Source organism: Polyodon spathula, chromosome 18, assembly GCF_017654505.1.
Source record: "Polyodon spathula isolate WHYD16114869_AA chromosome 18, ASM1765450v1, whole genome shotgun sequence".
Classification (NCBI taxonomy): domain Eukaryota; kingdom Metazoa; phylum Chordata; class Actinopteri; order Acipenseriformes; family Polyodontidae; genus Polyodon; species Polyodon spathula.
The window spans coordinates 6,216,316-6,239,326 of NC_054551.1; the positions used below are offsets into that span (position 1 = coordinate 6,216,316).

The window sequence follows — 23,011 nt, forward strand, 5'->3', positions numbered from 1 at the left end:
CATACTTTTTTAAAAATCATGCACCATCTGAAACAACATAATATAGGATCTGAAGGTCCTTAAAATAAGTCTGCTATAACCAGACTTCCATTTCAGTTTTGCAGAAATAGTCCTAATAACGTGGAATACTTTTAGCCAAATAATGTGGAAGGCGTGCGATAAACTCCCCCAATTGATCATGCTCTTTATGTTTAATAGTTAAACGTCTCCTAACATTTTACCTGCTTTTGTAAGAAAAAACACCCATATGTATTGCTTGCAAATAAATAGAATTCAGAAGGTTTCAGTAAATGTTGTGTTTTATTGTAGCATTTGTCAGCGGTATGATGAGATAGCAGAGAAGATCAGTAACATCCCAAACAGCACAGAAGAGATGGTTGCTCTCATTGAGTACCTCAAAGTGGCCAGTGAAGTCACCGTGCACAAACTGAAGGACGAAATCTGTGAAGCAGCTAGCAGGCTGGAATTTCTCATGGAATATGCTACCTTGTCTTGTAAGTAACACATTTTAAGTAGTAAATGTTTCTATTTTTTTTTTTTTTTTAGATAAAGAATCAATTATATTATTAATGACTGACCTCATTTCCAAATCCTTGTTTTTCTTTTTGCTATCTTTTATTCAAGATGAGGATGTTAAATTGAACAGCAATGCCTTCCACTGGCCAGACCAGATCCAGGCTGTGTTTGAGCTGAACAGGAGTCGCCTGGCAGTCTGGAGAGAGCATGCTGAGGAAAGCCTTCTGAAAAAGTAGTTAAGAATTGCTGGTTTTACAGACAATTGCTGCAATCCTTCTGGTGATTGACCTATTGTACTAAGATATTGCACTTGATTAAATGCGCCAGAACAAATTACACTTTCATTTATTAGATTTTTCTTCGTGGTTACGCAAGAATGAATCATGTCCATAATATCCCGTTTGACAGATCTTATGAAACTGTATAATTTGATAATTTATTCAGAAAAGCACACATTTCTAAAGTTAGGAAGGACTTCAGAAAGTGCTTTTAAAGATAATGAGGTTTTAGGGTACCTGTAGTATTGGGGTATTTCACAAAGCCGTTTATTTTATAAGTGCCATTAACACAGAAAGGAGAAAACTTGAAGAACTCAGGAATTTAATGAAATGACTGAAAGGTATTAAGCTCATTATGTCTAGTTTTGTAACATTAACATGGAAATTTAAATACTTGTCTTTGGAATTAATGTACTGTATGTTAACTGTGTCCCGACGACAGGATTTCAGAGTTTGACAAGAAACTTGTTATGTACAACAAGGAAGTGGAGAGCTTCAGGAAGAAGGAGCTGATGAGCTCGGAAGAGATGAAGAACAACGTAGACAAGCTGAGTGAGCTAGCCAGCAGTCTGGATGTGGCTCTGGCAGAGCTGGAGGTGGGGTGCTCAAAACCTTATTTCTTTTATTATTATTTTTTTGTGAATCAGGATTTTACTCACTGAGACCAAGGTCACATTCTCTCCTTATCTTAGAAAGCTGTGAACAGGTCTGTAATTTGTAATTTATTTATCCAGGGAAGCCACTTATTTGTTTTCCATTTGAGGCTCTGATGTAAGATAAGTAGAATAACTGTATCGAGAGCTGCCCTTTTTGCAGTGGTTCTTATGTGTACAGAGGCAGTTTTTCAATCCAAACTAAAATCTAAGTTTCATAAATCATATTAAACATCCTTTGCTGCAAAACTGCTGTGTCAAAATATGCAGTATAAAGTTAAGGTAATACAGCTGCTTTTATAGACCTAGTTTAGCACTAATCTTGGACTATCCAATGTTACAGTAGGTGGTCTGAGATTAGTGATAATTGAGATCTGTGAAACCAGCTGTGAAGAAGCAAAGATATGTAACATGAAAAGACTCCTTCAGTAGATCCAGCAAAAACAGTGTTACTTTTAAAGAAACAGGTTGTTTTTCTATTTGTCTGATGTTTGCTTCTTTGTGATTAAAGGATATCAATAAGGAAGAGAAACTGCTGGGGAAAGAACAGAGCCAGTTCCCACTCCTTCAGACCACAATAGCAAATCAGCAGCCTTACAATCAGCTTTGGACAACAGCCTGTAACTTCAACACCAAGTCTGAGTTCTGGTTGAATGGTCAGCATTTTCACTATATAATATATCTGTTAGCGCTGTTTCCGTTTCCAAACTGTGCTGTGCTTATTAAACGAAGCCAGAATATTTACAGTATTTACTCTATTTTGCCTCGCATCTTGTAGGTCCGTTCCAGAATCTCAATGCAGAAGATATCAATGAAGAGATAGCGAACATGTGGAGGACAGTTTACAAGCTTACTAAAACACTCTCAGACCTGCCAGGGCCAAGGAGGGTAGCGGACAGCACCAAACTTAAGATTGAGAAGTTTAAACAGTACCTCCCTATCCTCTCAACAATTTGCAACCCTGGAATAAAGCAGAGGCACTGGGAAAAGGTGACTAAATAAATTCCCATTTTCACTGACTATGCAGAATAGTGATAGGTCATCACCAATGAGATTCAAAGTGTGTTTTTTTCTTGATTAACATCAAAGGTATTTCTTGGTGGAGCAGTAGTCTAGAAAAGATGTCATTCATATCAAATTTCATTGAAAATCGTTGGGAAGTTATCTTTAGGTATAAATTACTCATTGTACACAGAATATGGCAATTCTGTTTTTTAAGGATGCTGCCTTTAACTAAAATCTTGCAATGCTCCATGAAATGACTTTTTTTGGCATTTAATTCCAATTAGAGTAATCTAAAGCCAGAGCTGTTGGTTTTCAGAAAGGTTCGAATGATTCATGTGCTGCATCCGTCTACAGATCAACGAGATTGTTGGGTTTGAGTTGAGACCTGAGGCCGACACATCCTTGTTGAACATGGTGGAATACGGACTTGCCAAGTACATCGACAAGTAAGAAATATACAATGCATAATGTACACAAAAACAAAAGATTAAAAGCCTTTAATAATAGATTTTGCTGATGGATAATAAAAAATTTTATTGACATGGATGGATGGATACTATAGTTGTACCTACAGTTAATTTCTTTTTTCACATTTACATTCTTTTGTGTTTGTTTTTTAACATTTTATCTACTCATTATATACCAAGCATCAAAAGAAACTTATCACTATTATAATACATTTATTTTTGAAAAAAAAAAAAAAAGGTGTGTAATTATATATATATATATATATATATATATATATATATATATATATATATATATATATATGATGGATGGATTGATGAACATAGACATGACACGCTTGAGTGACTATGATTGAAGCAAATGCACTTAATCACCTAATTAGTGAGACAGTTGATTGGACACTGGATATGGAGTGATTTCAGATGTTGAATTGCAAGCTTGAATAAAAGCAATAAAAAAAATCACAGAAAAAAAAAAAAAAAAAAACACTATCCCATGTTTTTCAAGAGAGTGGCATCTTCGAGGCTGGACTATGGAAGTGTACTGTGGCTCGTCGTCTTGGGTGCTCACAGCCAACAATTTCAAACCTGGCGAGACTGTATAACCAGACACAATGTCAATGACAGGCCACAAACTGGGAGGCCAAGAGTCACAACACCTGCCCAAGATTGACCGATCATTTTGCAGAATCTTTGTGATGTCAATTCTTAATCAGCACAATAAAAAGTAATTGCACCTGCTCTTTCGATCATTTCTCGATCACATCTAAATATTGTTACTACTATACTGTATGCAAACAGCTGTGGTGTATTTAATGGACAAATGCTAGTTGTCGATAACAAATATTTTGTCTTCTGTTGTGGACACTTCATTACAAAACACATTTATTTGAAGTGTCAGTGGTTTGAGTCTTTCAGGAATCAAGTGCTCAAATACTTTTTTGGTTGAAGGGAAAATATTATTATTGAACTCACATTACTCTTTGATTGAGATAACTGCAATGTACAGTGGAGATCAAGTCTTTCTTATATAATCAGTCTTACAAATATACATACTTCTGTAGATTAGATTGAGAAATATCCTAAGGCCTTTGCTTTTGCCTATTCCTCTTTTGGAGTTGCCTTTTTAACATGCCTGTAGTAAACATGTATTTTCTATGTCTATCTAAATATTTGAAACCTCCTAATTTATGTCAATGTATATTCTTAGGCTGGATGAAATCGGTGGTTCTGCAAGCAAGGAATATTCCTTGGAGAAAGCTATGGAGAAGATGAAATCGGAGTGGGCTGATGCATGCTTTGGCTTTGTCAAATACAGGGACACGGTAAGTATTAAGAGTAGCTACCAACCCAAATGTATGTCGTAAGCCAAACCTGTCTTGGAAACTATTCATGATAAGCAATCTGTTATAATTACCCTCCATTACCTCTGCAGGCAGGTTCACTCGGATATCAGTGGCAATGGTGAATAAAATATATTACTTTTTCTTAAATCTCAGTGCTGGCTGAACCAGCTCAATGGAGAAAAATACAGCACTGTGTACTGTGTTTGAAATTTAGCATCCTGTACACCTAATACTTCATGGGTCCCTATTTCAAAGCTTTTACTGTTAAATTGTGATTTAACTGCACTTGACTGGTTTCTACAGGCACTGACATGTCATTCAGCCTAATGAATTTAAACCATGCCAGGGAAGAAATTAGTTATGCCAGAATCGTATCCCAGTGTGACTCAATGCAGTATTTCTATGCTATGATAAAAATGATTATTGTCGCACTTATTGACCTAATTTTCCTAACATGCAATTCTAATGCGAGAGCATGCTTGCTTTTTTTGTTAGGGCACACAAATTCTGTCTGCGGTTGACGATATACAAGTACTCCTCGACGACCACATTATCAAAGCACAGACGATGTGTGGGTCTCCATACATCAAACCAATTGAAACAGAGTGCAAGGTAGGAGAAAATGCATCGTGTTGTGTTAACTGTTTTATCAAGATCAGATGCATCTGGGCACTTAAGTGTAAAGCTGAGCAGGAAGGCAGACCCAGTCTGCAGCTCAAGTATGTAAAATGCTTATTGCTTCACAAAGCTGATAGCTCCATGGAGCAGAAAGTGCAGAGAACGTTAGGTTACGAATCGTAACCCTGGTTCCCTGAAAGAGAAGATGACCACCAATCAATACGTTTCAGATATGCCTGCCTTAGGTAGGTATTTGCTGAGCATTTTATGTCAGATCTGCCGATAGGCCCCTCTGTGGAATGACGTCCTTAGTCCCGCCTGCCGAGTGAATAAGTAGTCGTTCTGCCGAGTTCACGCCCTCTTTTGCATCGAACAAACGAATGCGAGTGATGCGACCTTGCAAGATTTGGTGGCCGCCTTCTCTTTCAGGGAACCGGGGTTACTGTAAGTAACCTAACATTCCCTTTAAATTCGAAGACAACCACCAACCAATACTTTTGGGAAAGTACACCGGAGTCATCGCAAGGGAGTGTGAGCGGACAGCATACGAGGGACGCCTCGCTACCGCCAACTAGTGCTGGTGGTGCGCACGTGCACCCTCAAGGACCCTTGTGCCTAATGAAGATGTAGAGGGATCTACCATACTGATTCGGTAGATCCTGGTGAATGTATGCAGAGTAGCCCAGCTAGCCTCAGGATAAATGTCAGTCAATGATGCGCCTCGAAAGAGTGCCCATGATGTGGCCACCCTTTATTATAAGCAGTCGATGCTGTGTCCACAATCCAGTGGGCCAGTCGCTGTTTCGAGAAGGCTTGCCCTAGGGTCCCTTCACTATAGCAAACAAACAGCTGGTCAGACTGACGGAGCGCCTTCGTCCTATCCATATACTCTCTCAATGCCCTCACTGGGCAGAGAGAATTCAGCTTTCGATCCTCCTCCAGAACATTCAGTCCTCATGGCCCTGTTAAGTCTTCTGTGAAGCACCCTGGGCTGGAAAGCCGCACAGATGTCGCAGAACGTCTCATCCCCTAGGGCTGAAGTGGCATGCTGGACACCCAAGCGCCGCGCACACAATGTATGCCCATCCACCTGGGGCATGTTCACCCTGCAGGATGTACAAGCATGGAACCAAGAGATTCCAGCTAAGGTATGACCCTGGCACTGCACACCATCTTGCACTTAGTGTAAGCACAGGGGTGCCTAAGCACTGTGTCTACCGAGGTACCAAAGCACCGAGGGTACCACGTGTGTCAAGCACCATGCGCACCGAGCATGCCGAATGCCTTGTGTACTGATTATTGCATGCACCGAATGCAGAGTATCATGTGTACTGAGCGCACAGCACCACGTGCGGCATGCACCGAGGTGCTATGCGTACCGAACGGCGTGCGCACCGAGCACCGTGTGCACAAAGTACACCGTGTGTCCTGGGCACCAAAACACTATGCACACCACCGAAGCACCAATCGCCGAGTGCACCAAGTACCGTGTGCACCGAGCACTGAGGTACTGAAGTACTAATGCAGCGGTGCCTACCCTAACCACGTGCTGTCAGCCACCTGGTCAGCACACAGCATGCACTAGGGGAGACACACGGGCCGAAGCTGTGGTGGGCGAGAGCTTTGTTTTTTCATTTGAAGGCCCAAAGCACCGAGGTGGGCGGGTCGAGGCAGCCGACAAGCCCTGATAGAAGAACACACAGCTCTCTGACTCTTTTTTTGGTTTTTGCCCATGCTGCTCGAACAACAGCCGGCAGAGTCACTCAACGACAGAGTGGCAAGCCGAGCCCCGGAGAAGGAACGGTGTTCTTCCTAAAGGTGTAGGCTGAAAGACAACACATGCACACACCAATACTGCACAGGCAGTCACACTCATTTGACGGACAACCAAGAAAAGACAAGTGAAGCAGACCATAAGAAGGAAAAGGACACTCAAAATGGAGCAGCTGATTCCACGAGAGCGGCAAGCCGGCTCTCGGCACAAATGCAAGGGAATTGCAGTCGATTCAAAAGAGCTCTTTTCGAAAAACACTCTGATTAGTGACAAAGAAGCATACGTTACCATAGATGAGAGGCTTATGTAAGAGTTATATAAAAGCAACAGTGTACATTCATACAGTAGTAGCTTAACATTAAGCTTTTAATTTAGTGAGCAAGGTTGCCTAGTCTCACTAGGGTTAATGCTTATCTAGGTGAATACTTGTTTGTGTTAGCAGTTTATAGAGAGGACAGGCATGATTGTTGTTATTATATGTCTTTTTTTGTAGCAATGGGGGGAGAAGCTGCTTTTGATGCAGGATATTCTGGATGCCATGTTGAAGTGTCAGGCGACCTGGCTCTACCTGGAGCCCATCTTTAGCTCTGAAGACATCATTGCTCAAATGCCAGAGGAGGGCAGGAAGTTTGGCATTGTGGACAGTTACTGGAAGGATATCATAGGAGAATCAGTAAGTGAAGAACCACTGAAACCAAAATAACTTTCCACTAGTTCACAAACTTTTCAGATAACAAAGACTTTAGCAGTGAGTGATTAATTATATCTTGTAAGATATGTGTAGCAGATTAATTGACAACAGTTTGAGAATCCAAGCCAGTAAAATGTACTTTTAACCTTTTAAACTAAAAGGGGACACTATCCTATACAGTATAAAACATCAGAATTTAACTATGCGCATACACATGCAATATATGTGTAAGGCTTGCTTCCGTCGTTAACAACATTTTTTTAGTTTCTGTACAAACCAAGCACAGAGTTTGCCTTGTTTCACAGAACATGCAGACTCATTCACTATAATGAATTTAGTCATGCTTGGATAAAAAATTGAGATCACTCAGTGGATATATATAATTAACTCTAATATATATATAGATTCTATATATTACTATAGATATTATATATATATATATATATATAATATATATATATTATATATAATGTTATTATAATACGTGAATTGTAATACAAACATATTTTCAAATATATAACATTCATACATCTATACATTTATACCCATACCCATACCTTCAGTCATGATTACATAACAGGACTAGTATGATAACAAATGTTACAACATTTTTTTTAAGTCACTGTTGTAAGCCAACATTAATATATTTTGGATTGTGTACTAGGTGAAAGACACCAGAGTGTTGGTGGCGACAGCACAGCCCAACATGCTTGGAAAGCTGGAAGAAGCCAACGTGCTTTTGGAAGATATTCAAAAAGGGCTGAACACTTATCTTGAAAAGAAAAGACTCTTCTTCCCCAGGTATGGTACATTTTACACTGATGAAAAATCCATTTGAATCGTTATTTTAGAACAAACAGGTTTTGAACGGAATAGAGTGCAGCTGGAAAATCTAATGAAGAATTCTTCAATCGATAACCACGTATCAGAGGGAAGCGCATATTCCTTAAGTTGGAGAGAAAGAGAAAAAAATCAATACACACATACAGATATTCTTCATAACAGTAGACTATGTTAACCTATAGGTTATGTGTTTGCTTAAATCAACTGTTTAGATTATAATATGTTATTCAGTGTATAGGAGGCTACTGTAGTAGTCTGTGGGCAGTTACCTTGTTCTCAGTATGCTGCAAATATTTTAAAGGGATATGTTTTTAGGCCCTGAAGAATGGGTATCGCATTGAATTGCCCATTTAGAACAATAGAGATAATCCTAGTATACCAGTCTCTCTGTAACCTCTGTCGCGCACTGGAATTTCTCAGGTTCTTTTTCTTATCGAATGACGAGCTTCTGGAGATTCTGTCCGAAACCAAGGACCCCCTGAGAGTGCAGCCCCACCTGAAGAAGTGTTTCGAGGGGATTGCAAAGCTGGAGTTCACTGACAGCATGGAAATAACAGGCATGATCAGCTCAGAGAAAGAAACAGTTCAGTTTGTGAAGAAAATATACCCAGCTAAAGCAAAGGTACCTTAACAAACAGTACACTAGTATTACATTTTCTTAGACACTGAAATGTCTAACCTTCCAACATTTCTTGTAGAATTACAGTATGGTACATGCAACCAAGACCCCTATCAAAATGGAAAGATTTCTGTGTTGTGATCGTTTTTATTTATTTATTTATTTTTTTGCAAAGTGTTTTTTACGTGGCGCCCAATTTTCTCTAATTAGTAACACATATCTCTATAGGGAATGGTGGAGAAGTGGCTCCAGCAAGTGGAAGAAACGATGCTTAGCAGCGTGAGACAAGTCATACAGGATGGGGCTGAAGGATATGTCCAGGTACATTAGAGTAATTTGTTTTAATGATATGCTAAGTAAAGTTGAGCTAGCACACGTTCAAATTTAACTGTTCACATGGCAAATCATTTTTTTTAATGTTTTAAGCTTCCACGTAAGAAATGGGTTCTGCAGTGGCCAGGACAGGTGGTGATCTGTGTGTCCTCAATCTACTGGACCAAGGAAGTGTCAGAAGCTATTCAACAGAACACGTTACTGGTCAGTTATCTTTGCTTTCTGTTCTTTTTTTGGTAAGATTGCAGTAGCGGGACATTGGTATGTTCAAATGGTGATTCAACTAAAGATTCAAGGGGTTACCTGTACTGCCAAAAATAAAATAAAATGCATACATGTGGCACTGATGAAATGCCCCACCTTGCTGTTCACTTTGCAATATATTAACAGCCCTGAGGGTTACTGCTGTCCCTCTGACAAATAATGCACCAGTCAAAGAATACCTCTTTCCAAAGCAAAGCTAAACCACTGGATTACTGCTTGTGCAGGTTCCTGCTATACCTGCCACAGTCTCAACCAACTGAAAACCTGGCCGCTCACCCTTGAGTTAAAAACACACACATGCTGATTACCACATGCGCGATCCTGTGGTATTCATCTTTGTTTGTTTTTATTTCATTATAAAGGATTACTTGAAGAAAAGCAACGAGCAGATCAGTGAAATAGTGGAATTAGTCCGAGGGAAGCTTCCAGGCGGTGCTCGTATGACCCTTGGGGCTCTTACAGTCATTGATGTACATGGTAATTATTTTCCTTTGCCTTTCTACAGCTATATGTACAAAATAACTAGTGGAGTGTAAGAGTGTGAGAACTAAAGATTGTAAGCATGAGAACTACAGTACAACTACATAAAAAGAGCATAATTCCCTGCAGAGTATTGTTAATCAGATTCTTAGCACTATAGGCCACAACATATAATTTCTTAAAAATAAGACTTACTAAAATTTTGCTTTGGTCAAGCAGGGACACACAGTAAGTGTAAATGCAATTTTAAATCCCAGTAATCAAAATTGTTTTTGCAGATTACAAGCGTGCACAGTGAGTCAACACGTTAAGCATGTACATTATGCATCTTCAGTAGCTAAGCACAACTGTGTTACTCAACATTCAAAGACAAAAAGCACTGCATTTGTCATTGTTTAGCTGCAAAGTGATCCAGTTAGTGTGCAGTACAAGATCCAAAAACATACTGGTAAGTGATTGATTACTCACCAGCTCACTTGTGTTCCCTGTTTACTTCCAGCTAGGGATGTGGTCGCCAAGTTAGCGCAGGATCGGATTTCCAGCCTGAATGACTTCCAGTGGATCTCCCAGCTTAGGTACTACTGGTTGGACAGCGACGTCAAGGTCCAAATAATTACCACCGAGGTCAAGTATGGGTACGAGTACCTGGGAAACTCCCCCCGTCTGGTCATCACCCCACTTACTGACCGGTGCTACAGGTGAGTGTTTCGTCTCCTTTACTTTTTAGATGATTGCATCTGTTTTTACCTTTACATTGCTTCTATAGGCTTACTTCTGGATATCCATTCCCCTGACAGATATTTTTTGTATTCTTTTAGTTTTACAAGAACCTGAGGCTGTCATGTGCTGCACAGCTTCTTATCTTTAAACCAGTATTTTATTTGATTATATGGCTGCATGCCATGCCATTATCACTTCAAGAATATGAATAACACCACAAGCACCATGGACATGATAATAGACACTTTAAATTCCTGTATGCAAAAGTATATTTTGCTCCCCATAAATATACAAAATATTTCCTTTTAATGCTTTTTTTATTTGCATGTGTAATTGTTTTACAATTGAATGCACAGAACACTGATGGGAGCTTTGAAGTTGAATCTAGGAGGGGCTCCCGAGGGCCCTGCGGGGACTGGGAAGACTGAGACCACTAAGGACTTGGCTAAAGCTCTCGCCAAGCAGGTACCAGTCATGTATAGTATACTGATTTATAGCACTCTACCACCCAGCAAGCATCAGAACAACCTATCTACCAATACGGTCCCAATACTTGCTGGTAAGTGATGTGTTCTGGTGCAAAAATTACATTAGAGTCAAGGTCAAATGTAAAACCACCAGCAATTCAATGCAATGTGTTTAGCAACTCCTTGTCTTTTTATCTTTGCACAGAGTTTTGTGAAGGGGCTTTATCATTTCAGATCAATTCACAGGCAGATTATCTTTTAATTCTGTTTACCTAAAGTTTTAATTGCTAAGCTATATAAATGTGCTTTTAATCAAGATTAAAACTTTACTCCTGCCTTTTGGTCATCTGTGTTGAAAATTCTAGCTTGTCCCCTCACTTTCATTTCAGTTTTTTTTATGTGCTATAGAGATACATAATACTATAGTATTTTGTTCAGTTGTTTCAAGTAAAATACATTATTCAATACATTATAAATGAATGTGGTTCCCTCCATTGACATATCCTTCCTGTGTTTGAAGTGCGTGGTCTTCAACTGCTCCGATGGGTTGGACTACAAAGCCATGAGTAAATTCTTCAAAGGACTGGCACAATCTGGAGCCTGGGCCTGCTTTGATGAATTCAACCGAATTGAGGTAAGAACCCAGGCCGAAACGATGGATCTGCTGCTTGCATTGGTGTGGATAGCAAAAGAAGGTATGAGGTCTTGTGTTGAGTTACTGAACAAAATATCCCATTATTTTTTAGTTACCAGCATAACCAAAAAAAAAAAAAAAATGATGTGGAATGTACAGTTATGGCTACAAGTTTTGCATTACCTAGAATTATAGGATAGAGACATAATTTTAAAAATGTTTTGAAACCGCTATATAATTATGTTAACATATGTTAACATATGTTATGTTAACATAACATTAACATAACATTATTCAGCAGGTTTCATTCAACTGTACGAAGCTAAATTAATTAATTCTATGGTGTAATGCAAAACTGATGGCCATAGCTGTATTAGCTATTCACATATTATGCAGTGCCTGATTCATTTACAGTCTTTGTGACCTGTATTCTGTGTGAAAACCATTTTCTGCAAGGTCTCTTGATAAGCTGTGACTCTCCGGTATGTCTTGTTTATATCTGCACAAAACAAAATGATTCTTTTCAGCACACTCGAATATTTTTATGTGAAACGTTGGCAAATACTGGGCCCAGCGTACTAAGTTTGCTGTTTTTTATTTAGATTTCGCACTGGAGTGAAAGCTTAGTAAATCAGGTTCAACATATTTGCACACTGTGTTATTCTTCATTGCCACTGTTTCGTGCACAGGTTGAAGTGCTGTCAGTAGTTGCCCAGCAAATCCTTAGCATCCAACAAGCCATAATCCGCGATCTGAAGAAGTTCATGTTTGAGGGAACAGAACTTTCGCTGAACCCAACTTGTTCTGTCTTCATCACCATGAACCCGGGTTATGCAGGACGGGCAGAGTTGCCAGACAATCTGAAGGTAAAATCGGAAATGGGCTCCATCTCTCATTAACGATCACGAAGATACATAAAAGAAGCTCTCTGTTATCTTTGTTGTTATTTTGCAGGCTCTGTTCCGCACTGTTGCTATGATGGTTCCTGACTACGCACTGATTGGGGAAATTTCCTTGTACTCCATGGGCTTTATTGACTCAAGAAGGTACAGAATACAGAATTTAGACCCAGTGTTCCCTAAAGAAGCCCATGAAATGAAGTGCCTTTGTACAATTGATAAACAAAAAAAGATTTTATAATTGAATGAAACTCCTTGATAGAATGACGGCACTCTCTTATTGTGTGCAGTTGTCTGTACGTTGTTATTTCTTATATTTTGTGTTCTCAATCTCAGCCTTGCCCAGAAAATTGTGGCCACCTATCGCCTCTGCTCTGAGCAGCTATCATCCCAGCACCACTATGACTACGGCATGCGTGCTGTCAAATCGGTCCTGACGGCAGCGGGGAACCTCAAACTGAAGTACCAGCAGGAAAACGAGTGTGTCCTCCTGCTCAGAGCTCTGCTGGACGTCAACTTAGCCAAGTTCTTGGCTCAAGATGTACCTCTGTTTCAGGTAAGAAAAAAAGCTGGACTTGAGAAGGCTTTTTTTTTTTTTTTTACTTTTTAAATACTCATTACTTTTTGTGTTCCCTCATTATAATTTATTCTGCTGAACCTGTTATAAGATGGTATAGCCATAGCTCCCATTTTCCCTGTCATGTGTTTTCACTAGAATACTTAAGGTGGAACACAAATAGCAACGTTCTATTAACTATGGCTCCCAACTACAACAGTATAGTAGTCTCCACGTATAGGAACACCTCCTAAGAGAATACTTCTCCTAAGAGAACACCCTTGTGGTGAAACAAATAGTGCCTAAAGGAACAGGAACTTTAAAGAACACCCTTTTGGCACTGCTAGTGATTCGTTCACAACTGATACAGTACTGTTTTGTAACCTGATACCTATTCATCAGACTTCATCGGTCTTGAGGGACACTGATTGGTTTATTACATCTTTCCAGAACCACTATTATTGCCTTGTTTTGTATTCTGATTTCCACGGATGTACCTCATTGCTACAAAATAGCATGTAAACAAACGTCAAAATGTGCTGCTGATTCTCTTGCTACAAAAAGTTGGAAATTTTTCGAGCTCCTGAAAAAAACCTGAATCAGACACAAGTCGCTGAGCAATTTACCGTTTTCCGTTCTGCTGAGTTGCTTCACCATTCTGTTAAATAATGTTGTGCATGTCTTAAATATTGCTCCTGTACAGGTATTCTTAATTAATATAGAGCTTCTGCTGCATTTTTTAACATATATAAGGGTGCTGTGTTAATTTAGTTTGATAGTTAATTTATTAACATTAGTTTGTCTGTTATTTTATTATTATAGTTTATTAACGTACACTTGCCTATTGTTTTTCTCTTACTCTGTTCATTTCATATGTTGATATTAAATATTTATTTATTGATTTATATTGTGTCTGATGGTCAATTCCTTCTTAAAAAACACTTTGGCTAAGAGAACACTCCACTTCCTTCACGAGCGGTGTTCTTTTAGCTGTATTATAAAAGGGCAGCTCTACATTATGGATAATGGAGCATTCTGAATACAGGGCAGATAACTCTCTTTTTTAACACAGAAAGAATTGGAATGTTCCATATTATTCAACTAAATTAATTCCAAAACACTTCTAATTTTAAATAGATTCAGTAGACACAGACTAGAAACTTGAGCTCTTATTAACTGGTTTATAATACGCTAACCAGCTCACATAAGTAATTATTATATCAGTCATTCAATCCGCGTCTGGCTCCTTCCCTGTTGGACCTCTAGGGTATACCTTGATGTGACAAAATAATTTACATAGATTCTATTGATTGCCTTTTTTGGCAGAGACATCAAATAGACATAAAAATCGAAATGTTTGTCAGACGTGTGAAGCAGCACCTATTAGGTTTTACTAAAACAATCTAACTACTGAAGTAGTGCAAGTGTCTATAATAAAGCATAGTGAAATCAAACAGTGATTGCAGTTTAGTACACCAGTTGTACCAGTTGTTATGAACTGTCTGAACCAGAATAGGTCCATGAATGCCAATGAAAGCGTATTCCTTTATTATGTTTTAATGTTCCATTTTTTTCTGATGGCTGGCTGGACATATAGAACAGCTTGTCATGTGTGTCATCTATCAAATTTATGAGAAGTGTGACTTCTGATTATAACCTACATTTTTAGGTTTATTTTTTATTTTTTTGGATAAAGAAAAAAGTCTGAAAAGGTTCTAAAAAGGGTAAAACAAAGTAAAAGTAGGAATGTAACGTGTCGGTTTACTTTACAATCTTATTCTTTCAAAGGTAAACTGAAAAACCCTGGGGATTTGAATGTCAATCCAGAAATGTTGGAATTCTACCTCACTGTAAACATGCTGTTTCTTGAACTGATAAAAGTTGACAGTCGATGGTTGATAAAAGGAATATATCTAAAGAAGTTGCTCAAACAGTGGGTTTTTTATGGAGGTCATACAAAGATCTACCAAGGGACGTACTGCTGTTTTGCATCTTTATGGTTTTTCTTCTCAAAACGCTACACCATCAATAAATATGTCACTTCTTTTTCTCCCCCAGGGTATTATCTCTGACCTGTTCCCAGGGGTAGTGCTTCCAAAACCAGAATATGAAGTCTTACTGCAGGCTCTGGATGACAATATCAAAAAAATGAAACTTCAGCCTGTGCCATGGTTTATTGGAAAGATTGTTCAGGTTTGTGTTGATAACGAATCATTATGTTTGATCTATATATGCTGTGTTGCTATATATGTGTATTGTGTCTTTGCAAAAGTATTATCCTGTAGATGTCAAGCAGTGCAAGGGGAAGGTACTACACTACAAGGCTGGACTAAAGCATTTTATAAGTTGAAAACTTTTTGAACGTGTGCACACAGCAACTGTGTGTGAAATGTGATGGAAGTTTTATGTCTCAACTTCCTGCAGGGCAGAGATTCAGCAAGACAACAAGTTTGAGTAAATAAGTTTAATAGTTTGCAAACCCGAGCCAGCACACTCAACACACGCAGGTGTTAGAAAATCGAGCTGTGTTCTGACTACATAGAGCCAGTAAGCATAATATATACCTTGTAACCTGCAGTTATTGAGAACCAATCACAGAAGCTTAACTCAATATTAGTGGATAGCAACAACTTAGAAGATTAAGATGAGACCAATCATAACAGCTTATTTAAATTGCAAACCCCCCTAAAATGAAAAGTAAGTCTTGTGAAGTGCCACGGAAGCAGCTTGTGGTTGCTAGAGAAATAGAACTTCCTCTTTCTAGCTAGTGATCAGTACCTTTCCATCCCTTATAAGGGCCACCGGTCCTTCAACAAGAAAGAGGAGGTATGTTCACAAACAACTATTGATAATAACACATTATTATTTTATGATACCTAATTCTAATAAACCTGAGCATGGAAAGCTTAAACAGTCATAGCAGTAATAACATCAAAGTGGCCTATCAAATTATACAATAACAATACATCATATAACTAATATTGTAACTGCTTATAATTAATTTTTTCCTCCTGGCACCATGACAATGTCTTGTCATGTAGGCTTCTTGCAGTCAAAGCATGACTATATATGGACATTTCCGGTCTACCTTAGACCCTCTTTACTTAGCAATAACAGGATGGAGGTGAAGGGTAAAAGGAGAGAGAAACATCTAGACTGCTAAAGACCATATAGCTAAACTTAATAGAAATAAGCTTTCAAACTTATTGCATTGGTATAATCCCTTTCTAAGTCACACAGGTTTAACAAACACATGAACACACAGCTCAGAGGTTAGCACATAAATTACATAAGATGTAATTTTCCCACCACAGAAACTTAAACAAATTAATTGAAGACTAACTTCATCTAGACAATGTGAGGAAGCTATAAAAAAGGCTAACAAGATGCTCGGATACATTGTGAAAAGTGTTGAATTTAAATCAAGGGAAGTAATGTTAAAACTGTACAATGCATTAGTAAGACCTCATCTTGAATATTGTGTTCAGTTCTGGTCACCTCGCTATAAAAAAGATATTGCTGCTCTAGAAAGAGTGCAAAGAAGAGCGACCAGAATTATTCCGTGCTTAAAAGGCATGTCATATGCAGACAGGCTAAAAGAATTAAATCTGTTCAGTCTTGAACAAAGAAGACTACGCGGCAACCTAGCATTCAGATTCTAAAAGGTATTGACAATGTCGACCCAAGGGACTTTTTCGACCTGAAAAAAGAAACAAGGACCAGGGGTCACAAATGGAGATTAGACAAAGGGGCATTCAGAACAGAAAATAGGAGGCACTTTTTTACACAGAGAATAGTGAGGGTCTGGAATCAACTCCCCAGTAATGTTGTTGAAGCTGACACCCTGGGATCCTTCAAGAAGCTGCTTGATGAGATTCTGGGATCAATAAGCTACCAACCAAACGAACAAGATGGGCCAAATGGCCTCCTCTCGTTTGTAAACTTTCTTATGTTCTTATGTTCTTAATTTTAGTGTAAAATATATTTTTGCTGCCATTGCATTTCTACAGCTCCTTCCCCATGGAACTTCAAAGCTCATAGCTGCCCCATGTAGGTCAAATGTCTATGAGAAATGCTAGATTTGAAGTGAGCTAAGGGGTGTAATCAGGATGCTATGTAACTTCAACTTTAGCCAGTACTGTTTTGGACCCAATTAGATCTATGAGATGATGCTGGTACGTCACGGATTCATGATTGTCGGCGATCCCTTGGGTGGAAAAACCTGCGCTTATAAAGTATTAGCTGGAGCCCTGAGTGATATTTATGCAGGTAAATAGCATCACGTTATATTATCAACCTTTATCTCACGCCAGATTTCACACCCCATAAAGATATTGAGAATTATACCTTCATGTACACATTGACCATACATTTTGAACAAGCACAATAAGTTACGCAGAAGACACTGTTACACAGCATCTAAAATGTTTATCATGGTAGTGGGGCAATTGTTTAAGAAGGCTATACAATGCTAACATTAAGATTTTTCAGAATGTATTAAACCTAATCTAAAGAACTAATAACATTGTATTTTACATATATATATATATATATACACACACACACACACACACACACACACACACACACACACACACACAGTGTCATCTATACCTATATATAATGTGTGTGTGTGTGTGTGTGTGTGTGTGTGTGTGTATATATATATATATATATATATATATATATATATATATATATATATATATATATATATATATATATATATATATATATACACACTCATGAGACTGTGTATAATTTATTTATTTTAATGCATTCTAGCCAAGCTCATGGATGAGTGTGCAGTGGAATACAGAATTATCAACCCCAAGGCCATCACCATGGGTCAGCTGTACGGCTGCTTTGACCCGGTCAGCCACGAGTGGGCAGATGGGGTTCTTGCAACCACCTTCCGTGACCAAGCCTGCTCCACCTCTGAAGACAGGCAGTGGATCGTTTTCGATGGGCCTGTGGATGCTGTGTGGATCGAAAATATGAATACTGTGCTGGATGACAATAAGAAGGTATTGAGAGTTTGAAAGCTGAACTCATCGTACATTAGTTAGTTTAGTAGTAGCTTTGTCTTTTAGTCTTATAGTCACACCTGTCTGGTACAAATTCTAATAACAGTAATTTGAAACTGATGCATAATAAGGCTATACCAGCCATATTCCTTAAGTGAATCAGAGAACTTTAAAAAACCAGTACAATATAAATAAAGCCAAAGCATCGATGCCAGTGAAAGAGGGTAGATTTTTTTGTTGGTGATAAAAATCATTAAGAATATAAACCACAGGTATGTTTAGAGGTTCAGAAAGAAATATGTGCTGTGACACAGTGACACCAAAGAAATAAATAAACATGATAAAATAGTTTTAGATGTCAGAACCTACACAAAGGCTGCTTCAGCTCATACATTTCCTTAGCAAAGATTACATTTCTGTTGCAATAGACATGGCTAAGGTGACCCATGCTGTTGTAAGAGCCGCTCTCTGGCTGTTGTCTTTTTAGCTGTGCTTAATGAGTGGAGAGATCATCCAAATGAGTGCAAAGATGAGCCTGATATTTGAACCGGCAGATCTGGAGCAGGCTTCTCCTGCAACTGTGAGCAGGTAGGCTCTCCAGAATAATGAATCATAAACAAGATCAGGCGGGTTGGTGTGCACAGATCTGAAAGATGTTATGTTTCGATCTCTGTTCAGGTGTGGTATGATCTACATGGAGCCTCATCAGCTGGGCTGGAGCCCACTAAGAGATTCCTACATGGATACGCTTCCACAGACTCTTAGTGATGAGCATAGAGAACTGGTGAGCAGAGAATTGAGACACGTGGCAGATCTTATAAACTAATGAGGATTGTGCATGGTCAGTAAGTGGACAGGAGTCTGCCACAGACCCATGTGCCTGCTCAGGCTAATTGCAATAAAAGATTCATTCAAGCAGGTTTTCCTATCATCTGCGTATTAACAGAGCACATGTATGCGCTTTGTTAGAAAAAGGCATTAACACCGGGATTATTCAGTAGAGTAAAAAAAAAACCCAGAGACCTGAACCCAGCAGATTTCTATTAACCCTGCGTTGAAGGGAGATTGTAATCTGAGTTGATTACTGCTCAACAAAACATCTTGTAATGTCACCGAGGAGATGCAGTGGGATTCGGGATAATAAGTAAGAAGGTTACACACAATAAAACCCCTGAATTTTCTTGTTCAGAAATCTTCTCAGGCTATGAAAAAGCTGCTTTTATTGTAGGTTCATTTTCACTTGTTTAGGCAGATTAAACATATTGTATAGGCAACTTGTGATGGTAACAACTACATTTAGATAACCAGTATTCATATAATTTACAAATGCCAGTAACTGAAATAATAAATTTAGCTAAGATCATTATTTTCATATGAATGATGATACTCCTACTCATATCTATTGTTTTTACTTATTAATTAGTGTTTTTGTGCTCGTTTCACTAGAAATATACTAGGAAATAATTTTTCTCACCTGTAGATTTTCTATTGACCGTGTCATTTGATGGAATTGGAACCCTAAACCTCATGGGTCATAATGTTTACTCCAGTTTGATAATTATGGCTTGCTTTCATCCTAGCGCATACACATAATTCAGCTGACTTACAATATTGACCACTGTATGCTGTACTACAGAATGCTGTCTCATGAATCCGTGTTTGTGACGCCATTAGATTACGATTGGATCCCTAATGCCTACAGTCAAATCAAACAGCTCAGTGAAATCTGCAAAGCGTGTAGTAACATACTTCTCTTATTCTCGTGATTGCAGATCAGTGACATGTTTAACTGGCTGGTGCAGCCCAGTCTTGAGTTTATTCGTCACGAATGCAAATTCCTGGTGCAGACCTCCCCTATTCACCTGGCTTACAGCATGATGAGACTGTACACCTGTCTCTTGGGTAGGTAGTAACTTTTTACAGCCACCCCATGTGCCTGGACTAACAGAGGGAGCTTTGCCCTGTGGAAATCCTTTCTATTGGGAGTTGAGCTTCGCAAGGCTGCTCAACAGTGGTTTATATAGCATGTGTGATCAACCCAGCCCAAAAGCTGCCCCCATAGCCTTTTACAAAATAAAAACCTATTGTCCAAAAACATGACCCAAATGTTAGGATAAGGGACCTTGGTGGTTTTCAGGGCTTATTTAAGCATTTAATTACCTGCCTGTGCTGAATTAATGTTATTGGCTTGGGGGGTACTGAGCATGGTGAATACCGATGAATTACAAAAGGGCTGAAGGAAATAAAAAGTATGGTAGAGTTAAAATACTTTTCTCCTGGGAGCAGTATTCATTAGTTATCATTTGTATTGCAACGATTTTCAACTGTTAAAGATAAAAGATAAAAGGCAGCTTTCACTGTCTGTTTTCAGATGAGGTTGCCGATTCTGGAAAGGATGGAAAGGAGCCGATGTCCTGCCAGCAGATCACCCTGTGGCTGCAGGGGCTCTTCCTCTTCGCTGTGGTCTGGACCATTGGTGGCACCATCAACGGGGACGGCAGGAAAAAGTTCGACATGTTCTACCGCAACGTGATCATGGGCATGGACGACAAGAACCCGCGCCCAAAGAGTGTCAAGCTTACTAAAAACAACGTCTTTCCAGAACGAGGTCATTCTTTCATATAGCAAGTAATGGGTGACAGATAGTAGTAATGAGCTTGCAAGTTTCCCAGCCATTGACACATTTATTTTAGTGTATCATCTTTATATGTGTTCAACTCAGTTTTCTAATTGAAATGTTTATAGATTATTAAAATAATGAGTAATGTGTACAGAATACATATATTGTGGGAGTAGTATTAATATTCAAAATAAAAGTAAGAATTAGCCTAAAATAAAGCCTTCTTAAAAAATCAACAGGGACCATATATGAGTATTACTTCCACAAGCAAGCATCTGGGCAGTGGAACACCTGGACTGACTACATCACAAAAGAAGAGGCTACCATCACTGCTGGTGCAAAGGTAATCATTGCTCTGAGGCTCCCCATTAATCTATCACAACCCTAAGTTAATTTAGTTTCTTGTAGTGTTACCAGATATCTTGGACTTGATGAGCTATTGCGTGCTGAAAAGTCCCTAGTAACATCTATTGATAACCAAACCTATTACAATAATAATTTATGTAACTAGTTTTTGCCTCTCAAAGGTCTCTGATCTCATCATTCCGACCATGGAGACGGCTCGTCAAAGCTTCTTCTTAAAGACTTACCTTGCTCATGAGGTGCCCATGCTGTTTGTGGGTCCCACGGGCACAGGGAAATCAGCCATTAATAACAACTTCCTGGTCCATCTGCCCAAGGAAAAGTACACTCCCAACTGCATCAACTTCTCAGCCAGGACCTCCGCCAATCAGACCCAGGACATTATCATGGCCAAACTCGACCGCAGACGGAAGGGGATGTTCGGTCCTCCTGTGGGAAAGAAGACAGTGGTGTACGTGGGTGAGGACAATGGACTGATTATTAGGGAACCTTACAAATAGTTAAAAATTGTACTGTTTTCCAAGTTTTTACTCTATATGTTCATTTCCTTTAGCACAATTTTAATCATCATTTATTTTTATTTTTTTGTAGATGATCTAAACATGCCTGCGAAAGAAGTGTATGGAGCACAGCCCCCTATTGAACTGCTCAGACAGTGGATCGATCACACCCACTGGTATGACAGAAAAGACACATCCAGGATGAATATTGTGGATGTCTTGTTTATGTCTGCTATGGGGCCACCTGGTGGAGGAAGGAATGACATTACAGGTACAGAACAGTGCAGCATGCACGCACCAATGTGCATGAAGACTTTGTTAGAGCCTTGTGTTTCACTTAAGGGTTTTCAAATGTCATTTCACAATTTAAATTGGGACCTAACAAAGTAATGGCAGTGTTTGCCACAGTAGATATCTAAAAACTCAAACTATGAATGTACTGAATGGATTAATATAACTTCAAAATCAAATTTAAACATTTAAGACATGTTAAAAGAATGAAACCGCAATATTCTTAAGAATACAGAGCTATTTTGTTTTTAACGCAGGTCGTTTCACCCGTCACTTGAACATTATCTCTATTGACTCGTTCAACGATGAAACCCTGAGTAAGATTTTTACTTCCATTGTCGACTGGCATTTCAGCAAGGGATTTGATGCCTCGTTTTCGAGGTAATCGTATATTAATATATTTTTTATATAATTTTTACACTGACCTTCTAGACAGGAAAATGAGTAAGTGATGAACTGTGCTGTATTTCAGACTGGGTAAGATTATGGTGCAGGCGACCATGGCTGTCTACGCAGCGGCTATGGAAAACTTCCTTCCCACCCCTTCCAAATCCCACTACATCTTCAATCTGCGAGACTTCTCCCGCGTGATCCGAGGAGTCCTACTTTGCCCAAACACTCACCTACAGGCAGGCAACAGATTTTTTTGCAAAGAAAAAATGAATGATTTATGAAGACGTATACAAATAACATGAACAAATACTGCAGCAATGTGATGGTGACTTTTATAGTCCTTTCAGAGCAGAATTGTGTGGTGACGTGACATTTTTACAACAAGCTATTATACTGTAGCAGCAACTCATTAATTCCTTAATAAATTAAATAACCAGGCTGACTTTGACATACCTTTATTGAAGGCCTCTACTAAAAATCATTACATCTCCAGTAATCCTGACGCCCATATTAGACATCTTAGTGCGCTCCAGAGCCCTGTGCAGTATTTATAAAAGTTAACAGTGGAACATTTTCATAGTAATTTAGCAGTTTTATCATGCCTTTCACATGGTTACTGTGCATCACCAAAAGTTTATCGTGGTTTGCCATGTT

The 23,011-nt window shown here is 38.8% G+C and overlaps 1 protein-coding gene across 1 annotated transcript in view; it reads left to right on the plus strand.

The window, feature by feature from the left end:
- LOC121330574 (dynein heavy chain 3, axonemal-like) overlaps positions 1–23,011 on the plus strand; it is a 51,560-nt gene that overhangs the window by 15,472 nt on the left and 13,077 nt on the right. Inside the window, exons 14-45 of the mRNA XM_041277184.1 lie at positions 310–494; positions 625–748; positions 1,237–1,390; positions 1,959–2,103; positions 2,226–2,437; positions 2,807–2,898; positions 4,130–4,244; positions 4,761–4,877; positions 7,151–7,330; positions 8,013–8,149; positions 8,612–8,813; positions 9,039–9,131; positions 9,237–9,347; positions 9,770–9,884; positions 10,387–10,585; positions 10,964–11,072; positions 11,595–11,708; positions 12,398–12,574; positions 12,663–12,754; positions 12,944–13,163; positions 15,222–15,356; positions 17,321–17,432; positions 17,949–18,190; positions 18,678–18,778; positions 18,869–18,974; positions 19,963–20,092; positions 20,562–20,798; positions 21,050–21,153; positions 21,338–21,632; positions 21,765–21,944; positions 22,222–22,345; positions 22,437–22,593. Of these exons, the coding sequence (XP_041133118.1) occupies positions 310–494; positions 625–748; positions 1,237–1,390; positions 1,959–2,103; positions 2,226–2,437; positions 2,807–2,898; positions 4,130–4,244; positions 4,761–4,877; positions 7,151–7,330; positions 8,013–8,149; positions 8,612–8,813; positions 9,039–9,131; positions 9,237–9,347; positions 9,770–9,884; positions 10,387–10,585; positions 10,964–11,072; positions 11,595–11,708; positions 12,398–12,574; positions 12,663–12,754; positions 12,944–13,163; positions 15,222–15,356; positions 17,321–17,432; positions 17,949–18,190; positions 18,678–18,778; positions 18,869–18,974; positions 19,963–20,092; positions 20,562–20,798; positions 21,050–21,153; positions 21,338–21,632; positions 21,765–21,944; positions 22,222–22,345; positions 22,437–22,593 (4,816 nt within the window). The remainder of the gene's footprint in view (positions 1–309; positions 495–624; positions 749–1,236; positions 1,391–1,958; positions 2,104–2,225; positions 2,438–2,806; positions 2,899–4,129; positions 4,245–4,760; positions 4,878–7,150; positions 7,331–8,012; positions 8,150–8,611; positions 8,814–9,038; positions 9,132–9,236; positions 9,348–9,769; positions 9,885–10,386; positions 10,586–10,963; positions 11,073–11,594; positions 11,709–12,397; positions 12,575–12,662; positions 12,755–12,943; positions 13,164–15,221; positions 15,357–17,320; positions 17,433–17,948; positions 18,191–18,677; positions 18,779–18,868; positions 18,975–19,962; positions 20,093–20,561; positions 20,799–21,049; positions 21,154–21,337; positions 21,633–21,764; positions 21,945–22,221; positions 22,346–22,436; positions 22,594–23,011) is intronic.